Source organism: Chionomys nivalis, chromosome 17, assembly GCF_950005125.1.
Source record: "Chionomys nivalis chromosome 17, mChiNiv1.1, whole genome shotgun sequence".
NCBI lineage: Eukaryota > Metazoa > Chordata > Mammalia > Rodentia > Cricetidae > Chionomys > Chionomys nivalis.
The window spans coordinates 18,439,952-18,455,407 of NC_080102.1; the positions used below are offsets into that span (position 1 = coordinate 18,439,952).

General features: G+C 40.9%; 1 protein-coding gene across 3 annotated transcripts in view; it reads left to right on the plus strand.

Annotated features, from left to right (window-relative positions):
- Positions 1-15,456, plus strand: part of Tbc1d31 (TBC1 domain family member 31) — a 47,187-nt gene that overhangs the window by 11,062 nt on the left and 20,669 nt on the right. For all 3 annotated transcript variants that reach the window (XM_057791645.1, XM_057791646.1, XM_057791647.1), the window contains 7 exons: positions 208-386; positions 5,803-5,954; positions 6,531-6,690; positions 8,262-8,462; positions 11,982-12,158; positions 14,369-14,448; positions 14,533-14,679. In XM_057791645.1, coding sequence (XP_057647628.1) covers positions 208-386; positions 5,803-5,954; positions 6,531-6,690; positions 8,262-8,462; positions 11,982-12,158; positions 14,369-14,448; positions 14,533-14,679 — 1,096 coding nt within the window. The remainder of the gene's footprint in view (positions 1-207; positions 387-5,802; positions 5,955-6,530; positions 6,691-8,261; positions 8,463-11,981; positions 12,159-14,368; positions 14,449-14,532; positions 14,680-15,456) is intronic.

Below are 15,456 nucleotides of genomic sequence, written 5' to 3' on the forward strand. Positions count from 1 at the left end.
TAGATATCATGAAATTTCCATGATTATACGTTGCTAACACTCCTGTGGTAAATGTTAGCCGCAGGCTGCCAACTTTGCCAGTGTTAAAGGAGATGCCTTTATGTCCCCTGTCCATTAGTTGAATCAGTCCTTGCATGGTGTTTATGTGTAGTGTTTTAGTAATCCATGAGTGACGCTTTACGAGTAACAATTTCACTGTCCCCACAGTCACCAAGGAGCTGGTTAGCTGGATGAGAGGGCATGAATCGTCAGTTAGTTCCATCTCTGTGCACGCAGCCGGGAGATACGCCATCACTACTTCCTCAGACACTGCTCAGCTCTGGGACTTGGACACTTTCCAGAGGAAAAGAAAGCTGAACATCCGCCAGTCTGTGGGGATACAGAAGGTCAGCAATGGTGGCTTGTGCCCTCCCACTGGATGTTGGTCACAGGATTCAGAGGGGACGGAGAGTAATGATTCATTGTATCTTCAGCCCAGGCAGAGGAGTCGGGTTTAACTGTTGCTTACGGTTATGATCAGAGCACTGAAATTTTTCTTCTAAATATTTCTTTATTATAGCCATGAAACTTCCACGTTTAAGTGGAAGATTTAAAGATGTTTTAGTTTAACCATTTTCCAGTTTTGCTATGAACAGCTCTAAACATGCAGCAGATTTATAAAATTTCCTAGTGAACATGGGTACCTGTCATCTAGAGTCCTTCATTAACATGCATTCTACTGTGCAGCTTGTTACACGTTAGTGTATGATTGATCATCTGGTCACTGATTGTTGTTTATGTGTTTTAAAGTAAATTTAAATTTAAATGTGAACATCATTGTACTTAAGTACTTAAGCCTACACATGTTTACATATGAAATGTCTACACACTTGGTGAGGGTGACAGATGCGAATGCGTGTGACCTGTGGGGTGATCCTTACTGTTGCCTGGGGAATTTTCATCATACCCTCTTTTTTCTTTATTTTCTTCCACAAAGAAGATGAAATGTTCTTTTTATTGAGGATTCTGTTTTTGTTCTTGTTTTTTGAGACAGGATTTCCCAGTAGCTATGGAGCCAGTCCTGGAACTCGCTCTGTAGATCAGACTGCTGGCCTTGAACTCACAGAGATCCACCTGCCTCTGCCACGAGTGTTGGTATTAAAGGTGTGCCACCACCACCCCTCTCTCTCTTTACATGTCAAACATATTAAATTGAGTCTATACCTAATTGAGTCTTCCATGATGGAAGCCCATACAATGGGAATGACCAAGCTGTCCATGCCACACTGTGTTCATTTAATTAATCTAGGTGATTTCCACTAATATTTGGGTTCAGAACTAGCTAATCTTAACCAAACAGTTAGTCTTAGCTGTCTTATGATTTTTGCTGGTAGCAATGGCCACTTGCTTCTTAAATTTATAGGAAAAAAATAACATGAGAATAAAATCCCTGCATAGTGGACCCAAATTTTTTAAGGAGTAAGCTGACCAAAAAATATAATTTACATTCTATTAGACATCCAAAGGGAAAACCAAAATAAAGCAGGGCAATCAGCCATCAAGGTCCATCAAGTCATTAGCATATTAATTCCCAGAGTGACTAGTAGCCCATGAACTGGGGGTTGGGTAGAGGAGGATGGCATGCTCAGAACAAGCCAGTATTGAGTATTGCATACACAGGCACTAACTTGAAAGTTCATTTGGATATGGCCAACAATCACATGTATTGAATTCTTTTTATGTTATTACACTTCTTTATGTTCTTTTCTCAGTTGATAATTATATAAACATGTAGTAGGCTACTTTGCAGGGTGCGTTGTCTCCTGCCCTCACTACTCAGTCGTCATATCTGCTCATGCATAGTTCCGATATCTTTTTACTGTGGTTTGCTTTGTCTATTATAAAACTCATATAAACTGAACTATTTGGTATTGACTTTTATAAGGCCTGTTTTATGTATTTTATTCCTTTTATTCACTAACTAGTGTCCCATGTATAAATATACTACCTTTAAAAAGATTCATTTATTTTGCTTTCCATGTTTAATATTTTTTCTCTGATTAGCTCAATTGTTTTTAGTAGTATCTGTGTCTCCTGTGAGATTAATTGCTTTATTTAGGCTATGTTGTAATGTGCTGCTGCCTTTATTCTCTTCGTTATTAACATGAGCAGCTAATAGTGCACATCAACCAAAAATTTGTCATGCGGTCTCCATGGAAATCCCAGAGTTCTTTAGTGTGCTTTTAATAATTAAAAAGAAGATAGAAGTTGTAGGCAGCGTGTTCATTAGGGACGGGAGCCAAATGTCTTAGTATGTCTTTCCCTCTTTAATTGCTTTAGCACTTAAATTGAATTTTAAATCCCAAAGCATAAAGAGGAGTGGGAGTTGAACCCTCAGTGGAGATGGCTGTGGAACATGACAGTAGCCTCCTGCTCTTAGCATGGGTGCCGACATGAACGGTGCTGGTCATCTAGGCATTTAGTTAAAATGTCTCTGGATTTTAGTAAGTATGAGAATTCAGTTAGAGAGGGAGAAAGAGAGAGACAGTGTGTGTTTGTGTGTGCTGTGATGCGTACGTGTAAGTATATAGTAAAATAATAGAGCACTGTGGTCTGTAAGTTACTAGCAAACTCCTTCCAAGAGAGATAGTTGGGCAAACAAGATGGCTCAGCAAGAAAGACCCTTATCACCAAGCTTGATGACCTGAGTTTGATCCCTAGGACCCACAGGATGGAAAAAGAGAACTGACTTCCGCAAAATGTCTTCTCACCACCAAGTGTGTTCTATCACATATATGCATATACAAACACATGTGCATGAAAATAAATATAATACAAAAGCGAAGTTATATAGCCCTTTAAATTGGAACATTCAAAAATATAAAATAACCAGGTATGCAGTCTATGCCTGTAATCTCAGCCTTCAGGAGTCCACAGGATTGCCGCAAGTTCAAGACCTTAGAGTGGTGGATCTCAATCTGTGGGTCGCAGCCCCTTTGGGAGTTGAATGACACTTTCATAGGGTTTGCATATTAGATATCCTGCCTGCAAGGTATTTACATTATAGTTCATAACTGTAGGAAAGTTACAGCTATGAAACAGCAATGAAAATAATGGTCAGGGGTCACCACAACGCAAGGAACTGTATTAGAGGGCCGCAGCGTTAGGAAGGTGAAATGGATTAAATATTCTTGAGAACTCTGAGAGAAAGAGGGAAAGCAGAAAGGAAGGGTGATGGAGTTAGAGAGAAAGCTAGGAAGCCGTGCCGCCGAGCCCTCTGGCTTCCTGCATATCTGCATGGTCACTCCCTCTGCAGGCCTGCCACCGTGGTGCTGCATGATGATGTAGCCAGAGACCCACCAGATCCCAGCAGGAGCAGGACTGTGCTCCGCCCTCCAGAACCGTGAGCTAAATACCTAGCCAACAGTACCTTGTCATGGCAATAGAAAATGACAAATACAGAAAGCTTAGAGTTTTCATACGCCACAAGGAAGCAAGTCTCACCCCCCCCGAGCTCAATTGTCCCCCTCCCGTGCATTTTGTTAATTTTTTTGAAGTTGTTTTTTTTTTCTAAGTACTTAATGTTGTCAGGAGATGACATTATCTAAATAATAATGACATGTTTCATTAGGAACAATTTTATAATCATTAAAATCTAGCAATTAAAATCACAAATCTGGTAATGAATAATCATGCAGGCAATAATCTTATCACAGCTATTCACCTAAAATAGAAGTTGATGCTCATTAACTTTTAAGCCTTTGCTTCTCCCAGTAGGAATAAACTTTATTACTTTTCTACAAAAAAATGACTGCTAATTAAAATAAGAATTTTCCGAAGTCACTTTTTGACACCAGTTTTGAAAGTGTCTTAATGTGTTCATTATGGATTATAATATATTCATTGCCAATTCTTGCTCTAAGATCACGTTATAAGTCTTCTCACATAGTAAGTCTGTATCAGAAGGTCCAGGGATGGCCTGTGGCAGTGTGCGCTCAGCACAAGTGAGGAGCAGGGCCCTTCCGATTGGGCTCTTTGGGCATCTTAAGTACTTTGGTTAGGCTTTTATGTGTCTTATTGACAATGACCTTGACTTTTATGTTTCATAGTGCTTTATATACATGTTTATGTGTGACATATATGTGTGTGTGTGTGTATGTGTGTGTTTGTGCGTTTTATGCAGATAAGTCCAGAGGGTTATATTGAGACTGTCAGTGATCAATTTCAGTATTTTGGGTTTTGTTTTGGGGTGCCAGGGATGGAATTCAGGTGCCTCTGGCATGCTAGACAATCACTCTATTGTTGAGCCACAACCACACCCCTAGCCCTAGCAAAAACCTTTATATCCAAAAAGAGACATTGGTTAAAGCTTATGTAACAGAAAACGTGAGAAATCGAATAAAAGGTGCCGTCTCCATCGAGTGGTGCACGCCTTTATCCCAGCAGAGGCGGGCGGTTATATAAGTTCAAGGCCAGCCTGGACTGTCACACAGAGAAACCCTGTCTTGAAAAAACAAATAAACAAATAATAAACATTTCCAGCTCTGCTTCCATCCTCAGTTCTCCATCAAATCAGTGACGTGTCTAATAAAGTGTGGTTGTGTATACACTTTGATTTCACGGGAACGCGTAGTATTTACATTGATCGCCACTTTTCCAGTGGCCCCCAGAGGACTTCCTCTTATAGAGTAGTTGACTGGTTCAGGAGGGATGCTATTAAGGCCTTTGAGGCATGTGGGACTCTTTTGTCCAGAGAGACCGTGACGGAGCCTTTCTAGGCTTCCACCAACATGCAGTATTCTTTAGCGTGGTTAATGTTTCTAATGTGTTTGTATGGATACAAAGTCGGAATCCCTGAACCATGTGGGTGTTCTGAGAAAGGCATTGTTGAGCAGTTTTGTTGTGTGAACATGGCCGCATGCTCACACAATCCAGATGGTACAGGTCAATGGCTCTGGATGTAGCCATGAAGCATGTGAGCAAGAGGTGTCTGAGGTTGCTGCCAGTGTGAAGCAGCATGCTCAGAAAAAGTGGGAGGATTATCCGAAGTGGTGATTAAAAGTGGAGTAGATGTGTGAACTGGAAACAGTATGCTTATTATTACCGTGTTAGGCCCTGTACACTATTGTGTATTTACACTGAATGCAACTGGCATTGCAGGTTTGTTTACACCAACATCATCATAGACTGTTTTTGTTTGTTTGTTTGTTTGTTTTTGAGACAGGGTTTCTGTAACTTTGGAGCCTGCCCTGGAACTAGCTCTTGTAGACCAGGCTGGCCTTGAACTCACAGAGGTCCACCTGCTTCTGCCTCCCGAGTGCTGGGATTAAAGGCGTGCGCCACTACCACCTGGCATCATAGACGTTTGAATCGTGAGCTGTGCTACAGCTTTATAACATGCTGCTAGGTTCTGTAGATTTTCATCTTCATTGCACGTATGGGACAATAGGCAGATGACTATAGTTCGTAAATACGTGTGTAATTATATATGTATATAAGTATGTTCATTAGTATAAAACATTTGATTCAGCGGTATCTAATTTTCATCAGATATCTAATTATTAAATATAAGCTGACAAATTTTAAATTGTTATTTAGAATTTTATGTATTTCATCATTGTAGTCAACTTTTTAGTTGAAAGGGTTTGCCATTTATTTTTATTTATTATAGCTTATAAAATACTGGTATTATTCTATCATATATTAAGATGTATTTTCTCAGTGTTAGAAGAGATCAACTTAAAAGAAGAAAATAACTGTGGAGTTTTAAATTTAAGAGGACTGTGTGGACCCAGGGTGAAAGGTGACCTTCTCTGTCTCTAGGTTTTCTTTCTCCCGTTCAGTAACACAATCCTCAGCTGCTTCAAAGACAACTCCATCTTCGCCTGGGAATGTGATACTCTGTTTTGCAAGTACCAATTGCCAGCTCCACCTGAAGGCTCTAGCATCGTATACAAAGTATTTGCTGTGACCAGGTAATGAGCATTTTTAAGAAATTTAGTTTCTATTTAAAAATTCTAAATTTCCATTCAGGATCTTGGGGAAAAATCCTTCAGCTTTAGATGTAATCTACAGACCTTTGACTATACTTTATCATGCAAACTTTGGTTTTTCAGGACAGGGTCTCTCTGTGTAGCCCTGGTTTTCCTAGAATTAGCTCTATAGACCACACTGCCTTGCCTCTGCTTCCCAAGTGCTAGGATTAAAGGTTTGCATCACTACTAGCTATTGTGCCGACTTTTGATTATATATAAAAATGGAGAAACTTGTGGACTCATCAGCTGGACAGTTGTCAGCCAGTTCTGGTCCTATTTCTGTCTCTGACCATTTCTCTATTGTCTTGTTTAGGAACAAAGCTTACATGAATCATTTTGTTGGTAAACATTTCAGTGTATATTTCTACTTTTGGGGAACATAACCATACTGTTGACTGAGGTTTCTGTCCTGCCCGGCATGACCAGTTGACCTCACAGCAGACTGCAGGCGAGCACTGCTGCACACGCTGCTCAGTTGCTCTTGGTCCCTCACCGAGTTTGTATTTTCAAATGTAGAGATGGCCGAATCTTGGCTGCTGGAGGCAAATCCAACCACCTGCACTTGTGGTGTTTAGAGACCACACAGCTCTTCAGAATCATCCAGATGCCTACTAAGGTCCGAGCTGTTCGCCATCTGGAATTCCTTCCTGACAGCTTTGATGCCGGTTCCAATCAGGTTAGTAACAGAAAGAGCCAGCTCCGCTTCCAGACCCATGCTGGCTCTGTTGTTCAGGTATTTCTCTTTTTAAATAATCCCTATTCTTTGAAAGTTTCCACATTTATACAAAGTATGCTAGCCGTGTCCACCCACACTACCTCCCTCCAGCTCCCCATAATGCCCCCACCCCACCCGCATCCCAGCTTCATCTTCATCAGCTCCTATGCCACCTATAGCATGATTGACACAATTCTAAAATTTTATGTATTTTTGTGTGTGTGTGTGAGTTGAAGGAAGAATTCAAAAACTTGTGTTCTTTAGTACTACTGATAAATAATTGCTTTAACTTTAAACTGAGAGTCACAGTCATGAATTTTAAAATTAAATTCATATGTGTTTCATGTAGTTATACACACACACACGTATATGTAAGCACATGGGTATCTTACTTGTTTTACTTAAGATTTCTAAATCGCTCATTCATGTGGTTTGAATTATAAGGCTTACAGGTAGGTATTGGAGGTAAGCCCCATCCTGTCTCCTGTTTGTGTAGTCATTCCCTCCTCCCCTGCAACTGCTGTTATATATAAACATGTTTTCTCTCTGCACAGCCTTATACCTTTTTTCTTCATTTGGGAATTATTCTATATTAGTACAAAATGTCTTTCATGGCTTCATAATACTTCATATTTTTCTTTATCTGTGTTTAAATAATTTCTCTGTTATTGGGCACCTAATATATTCTTAGGCCTTTTTGTTATAAATGTTGCCTCACCAGATAAATTTTCACAAGTCATTTTTCATATCCTATTTGTAGGATAAAAATCCAAGAGTTGAAGTCATTTCACGGAATTATCTGTGACTAGGACAGGGTCTTTCCAAATTGCTCTCAAGAGCAGCCTGCATCTGCTGCACACATGGAGCGCTGTGCCCTGCCAGCGAGCCAGTGGAAGAGCTTTTCCTGTTCTCACTGTGCAGCGACACGACACTGGAATGGCAGAGTCGTGTGGTTATAGCTTGTAGCCATGGCCACAGGCCACAGGTGCAAGAGGCTTTACACAGATAATGCTTTCAAATCATATGACTTAAATTTACATTATTTTCCCATTGAAGACTAGCTTCCTACTACTATACTAAAACCTATAATCTCAGTCTGTTCTCCAAATATCAGTTAGAGCGGCTGAAGATTGGCAGGGAGTGGGGAGCCTTCACCAAGAACACATGTGCTTCGTTCCTCCCTCTGACAGCCAGTGTGCAGATGAGGGTCAGTGTCTGATCCTGTGTCTCAGTGGAGGTGGCCTTCCTGGGGGAGCCAGAGCCTTCCATGGTTTCCAGCGGAGTACTCCATACCATGTCAGAGTCAGACACATCCACACGAGCCCTCATTAGTGGTTTCAGAATGCATAATGGCTCACTGAAGGTTGAACTGCCCTCTTAGAAATTATATAAAATGAATACATTACTTTTAAAATATGTTTGCATGACACACATATAAATGTACACACATGTAGCTAGTCTCTCTTTATGTATGTGAACTTCCAGGCATTGGGCTCTGAAATGTTACAGTTCCGTCATTTCTGTCTACTCAGGTTCTTGGTGTGCTGAGTCAAGATGGGATTATGAGATTTGTCAACATACAGACTTGTAAACTTCTCTTTGAAATTGGGAGCGTCGAAGAAGGAATTAGCTCATCAGTAATTAGCCCACATGGTCGGTACATAGCATCTATTATGGAAAATGGAAGTCTGAACATATATTCTGTTCAGGCTTTAACACAAGAAATAAATAAGGTATGTCCTCCAGTAACTGACTCTGCTCTCTGCACTTCAATATTGTATCACCAAGGAGGAAATATTTCCTCTGTGCTGTTTTCTAACTTCTTTAGGACACATCTGTCTTTCTGGACATATTCCCTGGCTCTGAAGAGCTGCATCTCCAGCTCTGATTTCTCACCAGGCTCCTTCTCAGCTTGTGCTCACCTCATCACTGTCACCCGTGATCTCTTTTCCAAAGGAGGCCTTTAATCCTGGCGTCTTTGTTTCCATCCCGCTCTTTCTTCTCACCTTGTAGGTTACAACCCTTGGAGCACTGTGGCCGTTTCTGCTTCTTTCCTAATCCAGTCTCTGCTAAGTCATAAGATTTCTTAAGTTTGAGCTATGTCTCTAGCCACCATCTATCATCTAATCTATCACCTGGCTGTCAATTACCTATCGTGCATCTATCCATCGACTCTGTTGTGCTCTATCATCTTACCTGTCGAGCATCTTACTATCTGTCTGTCATCTTTCTGTTAATCTGTCGAGCATCTTGTCATCTGTCTGTCATCTGTCTGTTAATCTGTCGAGCATCTTGTCATCTCTCTGTTAATCTGTCGAGCATCTTGTCATCTGTCTGTCATCTGTCTGTTAATCTGCCAGTTGTCTGTCTTTGCTACCTGCTCTCTATCTTGGTCTTTAGTAACTAATTCTGAGTTACAGTAATTTAAACAAATTTCCTAAAATCAGTCTTCAGTGGCTATTCCGCCTATCAATCCATCTTCTACATGATGTTTTTATAAAACAATGTTTTCTTCATCATTTTTTATAATAAATGTAATTTTTTTTATTTTGTGCATATTGGTATTTTGCCTGTGCTTATATGTCTGTGTCATGGTGTCCAATCCCTTGCAACTGGAGTTACAGGCTGTTGTGAGCTGTCATAAATGCTGGAAATTGAACCCAGGTCCTCTGGAAGAGCACTCGGTGCTCTCATCCGCTGAGCTGTCTCTCCAGTCCCTCGTCTTTTGTGATTTAAAGTGTCTAGTGTGTGTGTAGGCACATGTGTGCCATGGCGCATGTATGAAGGTCAGAGGACAACTCTCAGGCGGTGTTCTCTCTAGCCGCTACATGATGGGATCCAGGGCTAGAACTCAGGCCACCAGACCTGTGTACAGTTGTCTCTCTCCTCTGAGCCACTCTTCTGTCTTATGATTTCTTAATATGATCTTGATGCATTCATTCCACGCTCGTTTAATACCCTTGGCCCCACTACAGTTGAGTAGGACAAGGCCTTTACTGCTTTATCTCTCATGCTACAATCAAAGTGTCTTTCTGAGTCTGCACAGAATCATGAGTTTTGCATTTTACATTTTGGGTCTTTTTGTTGTGATTTTACTGTTTTACTGACCCTCAAGAATAGTGCTCAAGCTCAGTCTGGTTTTTCTTTTTTTTTTTTTTTTAATATTTATTTATTATGTATACAATATCCTGTCTGTGTGTATGCCTACAGGCCAGAAGAGGGCACCAGACCCCATTACAGATGGTTGTGAGCCGCCATGCCGTTGCTGGGAATTGAACTCAGGACCTTTGGAAGAGCAGGCAGTGCTCTTAACCTCTGAGCCATCTCTCCAGCCCCAGTCTGGTTTTTCTTAAGCACAAGAAAGCTGTGTTGTGCCTTAAGGGAAAATATATATCCAAAACTCGTTTGGGCATGAGTTCTAGTGCTATTAGCTGAGAAGTCAGTAAGGTATTTCTTTTTTTTCCTTTTTTTCTTTTTCTTTTTCTTTTTTTTCTTTTTTGGTTTTTGGAGACAGGGTTTCCCTGAAGCTTTGGAGCCTGTCCTGGAACTAGCTCTTATAGACCAGGCTGGCCTCGAACTCCCAGAGATCCGCCTGCCTCTGCCTCCTGAGTGCTGGGATTAAAGGCGTGCGCCACCACTGCCTGGCCAGTAATGTATTTCAAATAAGGTATCTTTAAGCAGAAACACATATCAAAGCAAGGTTATGTGTTACAAGTCAGTTGATGATATGTAAATGAGGCTCCCTAACTTTTTCCTGGAATCAGTGGTTCTGTTTCTACTAATTCAGTACTTGGGATAATTCTATATAATTATGTACTTGAAATGACAAGACTCATCTAATAGATGTATTCATGCATGTGTGTATTTGTGAGTATGTATTTTCTATCATATGGAATTATAATCTGTTTCTTATATATAATCTATATTACATAAAATATGCAATTTTAGATGCCATAGCTCTGCTTTTTTTGTTGGAACATTTAATGTATGTTATTTTTTTTAAATCACCAGTATATTAAGTGCTCTCACTGAGCGTCTTTAGCCTGTTCATTTGATTTTCCACTACCAACTAAAGGAGGTGGAAAGAGACTGAGTCACCTCCTGTTGCTGCTGTGTGCCCAGCCCACTGAGAGCACAGCGAAGGAAAGCTTGCTCCAAAGTGGAATTGTCTTTTACTTTTTGGGCACATTGCCCAGAGTCTCTGTGGCTGTTGCAGCTGCATGAATGTCTAGCCACTTTTCCTGTTCAAACCTTGACTTATCTGTGCCTCTTTCTCCCAAGTTTTGCTTCATTTTACCGTCATTAGAGAATTTCTAATGTGATTCTAATGAAGTCAGTGAATTCTTATGTATTTATTACAGAGAGGAGTCGAATTCAGTCCCATGTCCAGCTCTAGCCTTGGGGAGATTGTGCTTAGAGCCAAGGAAGAGGCCCCAGCAGGGGACATAATTTCAGAATAGAGGCTTAATAAAAACTTAGAATGAACTGAAACTAAAGAAAGAACAGTTCAGCAATATTAAAGATGACCATAATTTGGTCAATCATTTTGATGCCACCCCGAGATGAAGAATTACATCATGGAAGGGGCACTTTAGAATTTGGCCTGTGTGACCTTTTTGCTCATTTCCTTTGAATTTAAAAGGAGTGTCTGATTTTAAAAGGAGTGCCATTTATGAAGAAAATGTTCTAGTGAGTCATTTCAGTTTGAGTAAGTTGATTGTAAGATTTTCCCACTTGAGAGCCCCCGAAAAAATGAGCCCTTGGGTTCTGAGTGGTCTTGCCTAGCTGCCCTCTTAAGCAGTTGATGCATTAAGGGACTGACAGCCATCGCTCTGCAGACCACAGTCTTTGACCTCATGCAGTGCAGGGGACCCAGTGCTCCCTCAGGATTTGCACATGAGCCCCGAGCCTGTTAGGATGCTCCCCTCTGCATCCTCCCAGGTCATGTGTCTAACCCTGCCTTCTCTGTGTCATCGTCATGTGCCGGTTCTATCGTGCAAGTAGAAAGTGGTTTGGCATCATGCTGTTTCAAGACACCTTTTTAAAATAAATTCTACTTATTGGTGTTAATCATGTATATTTATTTATTCTTTAAAGGAATTTGACAGACATATGCCATATACAAATTAAAGCATGCTATTCAAGTAAAGTTGATGAACTATATATTAATAGGCCTGCTTTCCAAGGATACCCACTGTGGCAGATACGTATAAGTGCATAAATACATGAAGCCTTTTTTTCCTCCTCTTCAGCCACCTCCTCCCTTAGTCAAAGTGATTGAAGATTTGCCTAATAATACACTGAGTTCCAGTAATCTTAAGATGAAAATGGTGTCAGGAAGAGTACAGCGGCCAGCAAGATCTAAAGAGAGCAGAATTCAATCGAGAATACTCAAGCAAGACCTGGAGGGTAACGTAGAAAACAAAGAGGTAAGAATTCATTATAATTCGACTCCAGCTTACTGTGACCCTGCTGTGGGCTCAGCTCGTGATTTCAGGGCTGGTGTGTGGCTGGTGATATTGGAGGTGTGGTAATCTGAGTGAAGATGTGCTATAGCAGCCTACCACGGTGCACACACCTGCAATTCCAGCACTTACAAGGTAGAGGCAGGTCCTGAGTTACATAGTGAGATGCTATCTCAAAACAAAACACAACAAACCCTAACTAACAACTGGGTTCCATCTTTGGAACCCGCACAGTAGAAAGAGAAAACCACTCTGGCAATCGGCCTTTGATCTACACCTGTGTTGTGGAGTGCACTCACATATTCACATATGATCTTCACCTGTGTTGTGGAGTGCACTCACATATTCACCTGTGTTGTGGAGTGCACTCACATATTCACCTGTGTTGTGGAGTGCACTCACATATTCACCTGTGTTGTGGAGTGCACTCACATATTCACCTGTGTTGTGGAGTACACTCACATATTCACCTGTGTTGTGGAGTGCACTCACATATTCACATATGCATGTGCTAAGTAAATACATGGTTCTAAAAGATGCTTTAGGTGTAAAACACATGCAGTAAGAAAGTAGGAAAGCCTAGAATGTAAAATATCTTGTGAATTGACTTTATATTGATTATGTGTTAAAGTGGGTTATGTTGGGTTAAATAAGTTACATTATGAAATTGATTTTTTCCTGTTTCTCTCTACTTTTATTAATGCTCTTGTTAGAAAATTTTAGATGCTATTTGTGACTCGTGTTGTGTTCCTGTTAGTGCTGCTATAGAAGGTTCTAACAGGAAAAACAGGAAGCATGCTTTTTACAGGCCCTCTAGAGTCTGTCACTGCACAGCCAGTAGTAGGATCACTCTGGGAGAAAGTTCAAAACGTTTTGTTTTTAAAATTAAGTGTATGTATGTGCGCATGAATGTGAGCATGTGCATGAGTGCATGCATGCGTGTGCGTGCGCATGAATGTGAACCCGTTGAGATCAGGACAACTTTCAAGTCAGTTCTTCCCTTCCACTGTGAGTTTCAAGGGTCAGACTCAGGTCACCAAGCTCGTGCAGCAAGCACTTTTGCCAAAACACTAAGCCATCTTATTGCCCCATGTTCTTTTCTCAAATGGTTTTTCTGTTCTTTTTTAAATGTTTTTTTTTTCTGCAAAGCATATATATTATTTTGAAATAGAAAATATAAATCTTCATAGAAATGTTTAACATTATCTTCAAGGAACTTTTTTATTGACAGTAAAATGCACATGCAAAGTACACAGTAAATTTTCAGCAACTGAATACACCCTGGCTACCAGTACCCACATTAAAGTATGGAATGGAATGTTACCACTCCCTTCTAGACTTTGTCCTTTGCCTCAGTAATAATACTCTCCTTGCAGGAGAGAGTGAGTATTGGAGAGATCTTTGTATTACACATATGTACTAAGTATGTGTTCTGCCTCATGCCTTAGCTTCTTGATATACCATAAGTTTGTTTAGTAAATACTGCCAGTTTTCCTAAGCCGTTGAAGTAATTCATTTTCCTAACACAGTAGAGAGAGAGTTCTAGTTATCCCATCTCTTCAGCAACACTTGGTATTTTTCACATTAATTTAAATAATTTTTATAAGCATTTCAATTATAAAACTTAGATGTATGAAAGAATGTATAAAGCAGATTCTAGGTGTGTTGGTTGGTGTCTTCCTTCTTGGTGCTTTGTTAGAGGGGCAATATGAGTAACTGTCATATGCTATGTTTGGCTATACTTGGGAGGTAGGAGAGAGGAAGCGTGGATGGAAGGTCTAGGGACATGAATATTTCTGTATATTTCATAATACTGTATATTATGTTTAATTCTGTTGGGTTGTTTGAAAGAGGAGCTTCCCTGTAGCTCAGGCTGGCTTCAAACTCATGACCCTGCAGCCCACTCTTGAGTGCTAAGTTGCCAGCATTGCCCCCTGCCTGTCCTGTGCCTGTGTTCTGAAGCCTGGCGGTCACTGTGGACTAGACCGCCATGTTGTGTTCTGAAGCTGGCGCTGGCGGTCACTGTGGACTAGACCGCCATGTTGTGTTCTGAAGCTGGCGGTCACTGTGGACTAGACCGCCATGTTGTGTTCTGCAGCCTGGCGGTCACTGTGGACTAGACCGCCGTGTTGTCAGTTTCACAGCTGTAACTTACCGATGCAATCTTTTTGTAGAATGAATTGTCCGAAGGATTAAATAAAAAACGTTTGCAAATCTTATTGAAAGGCTATGGGGAATATCCAACAAAATACAGGTAAAACTCAGATTCTTTCATTCTAAGTCAATTTTATTCAAAGCAGGGTTTTTTTATTCATTTAAAATTAAATTTTTGTTTCAGAATGTTTATTTGGCGTTCTTTACTACAACTGCCTGAAAATCATACTGCATTTAGTAGCTTGGTGAATAAGGGGACTCATGTGGCTTATCTCAACCTTCAGAAGAAATACCCCATCAAAAGTAGAAAGCTCCTGAGAGTATTGCAGAGGTACGCTCGGCACACTGCAGCCATGCATGGGGATGGGTCCCAGGAACTGCACGTTTTCCAAATTCCCTTCTTATAAAGTATCGCTTGACCCTTGTCTGGTATGTAGGACTGTTTTAAAAACAAAACATACACACATCATGTATGGATGTTAGTTTGTGCTATGTACCAGAAAATCATATTCTTTCCGGTAATCTAAAGGAACAGTGCAAAGTAGTGGAAAGAGCTTGAGACAGAAGACCTAGAGTGGAGTCTTTATTCCATCATTTAATAACTGATAAAGGATATGTCTTTCCTCCCATATCCTTACATTTTTGGCAGGAAATGGAATGGGAGCTAATCACTCCAACACTGAGATTATTGAGGTGTTTGAAGAGCGTGTCACTTGGGATGTTTACAGCAGCGTCTGATTCGTAGTAGACACGTGGTAAATGCTAGTTGTAAGCCCTTACGTCCAGCTGCAGCCCACCCCTGCATGGGGCGGAGCACAAAGCTGTGAGCTTACGTTTGCCCTATTTCTCTTTATCCATGATGTACTCGCCACTGATCATGCATGAAAGGTCCTGACAAGAGGTAGGACATTGCCAGGCTGTGGTGGTGCACGCCTTTAATCCCAGCACTCTTCAGTTCCAGGACAGGCTCCAAAGCTACAGAGAAACCCTGTCTTGAAGGGGGGAGGGGAGAGAAAATTGGGGTATTAATTTTCTCCAGTTGGGTTTACTGGGAGACATCACAGGTGGTTTGTGTGCTTCTGGCAGGAGACTTACAGTCCCCGGCCGT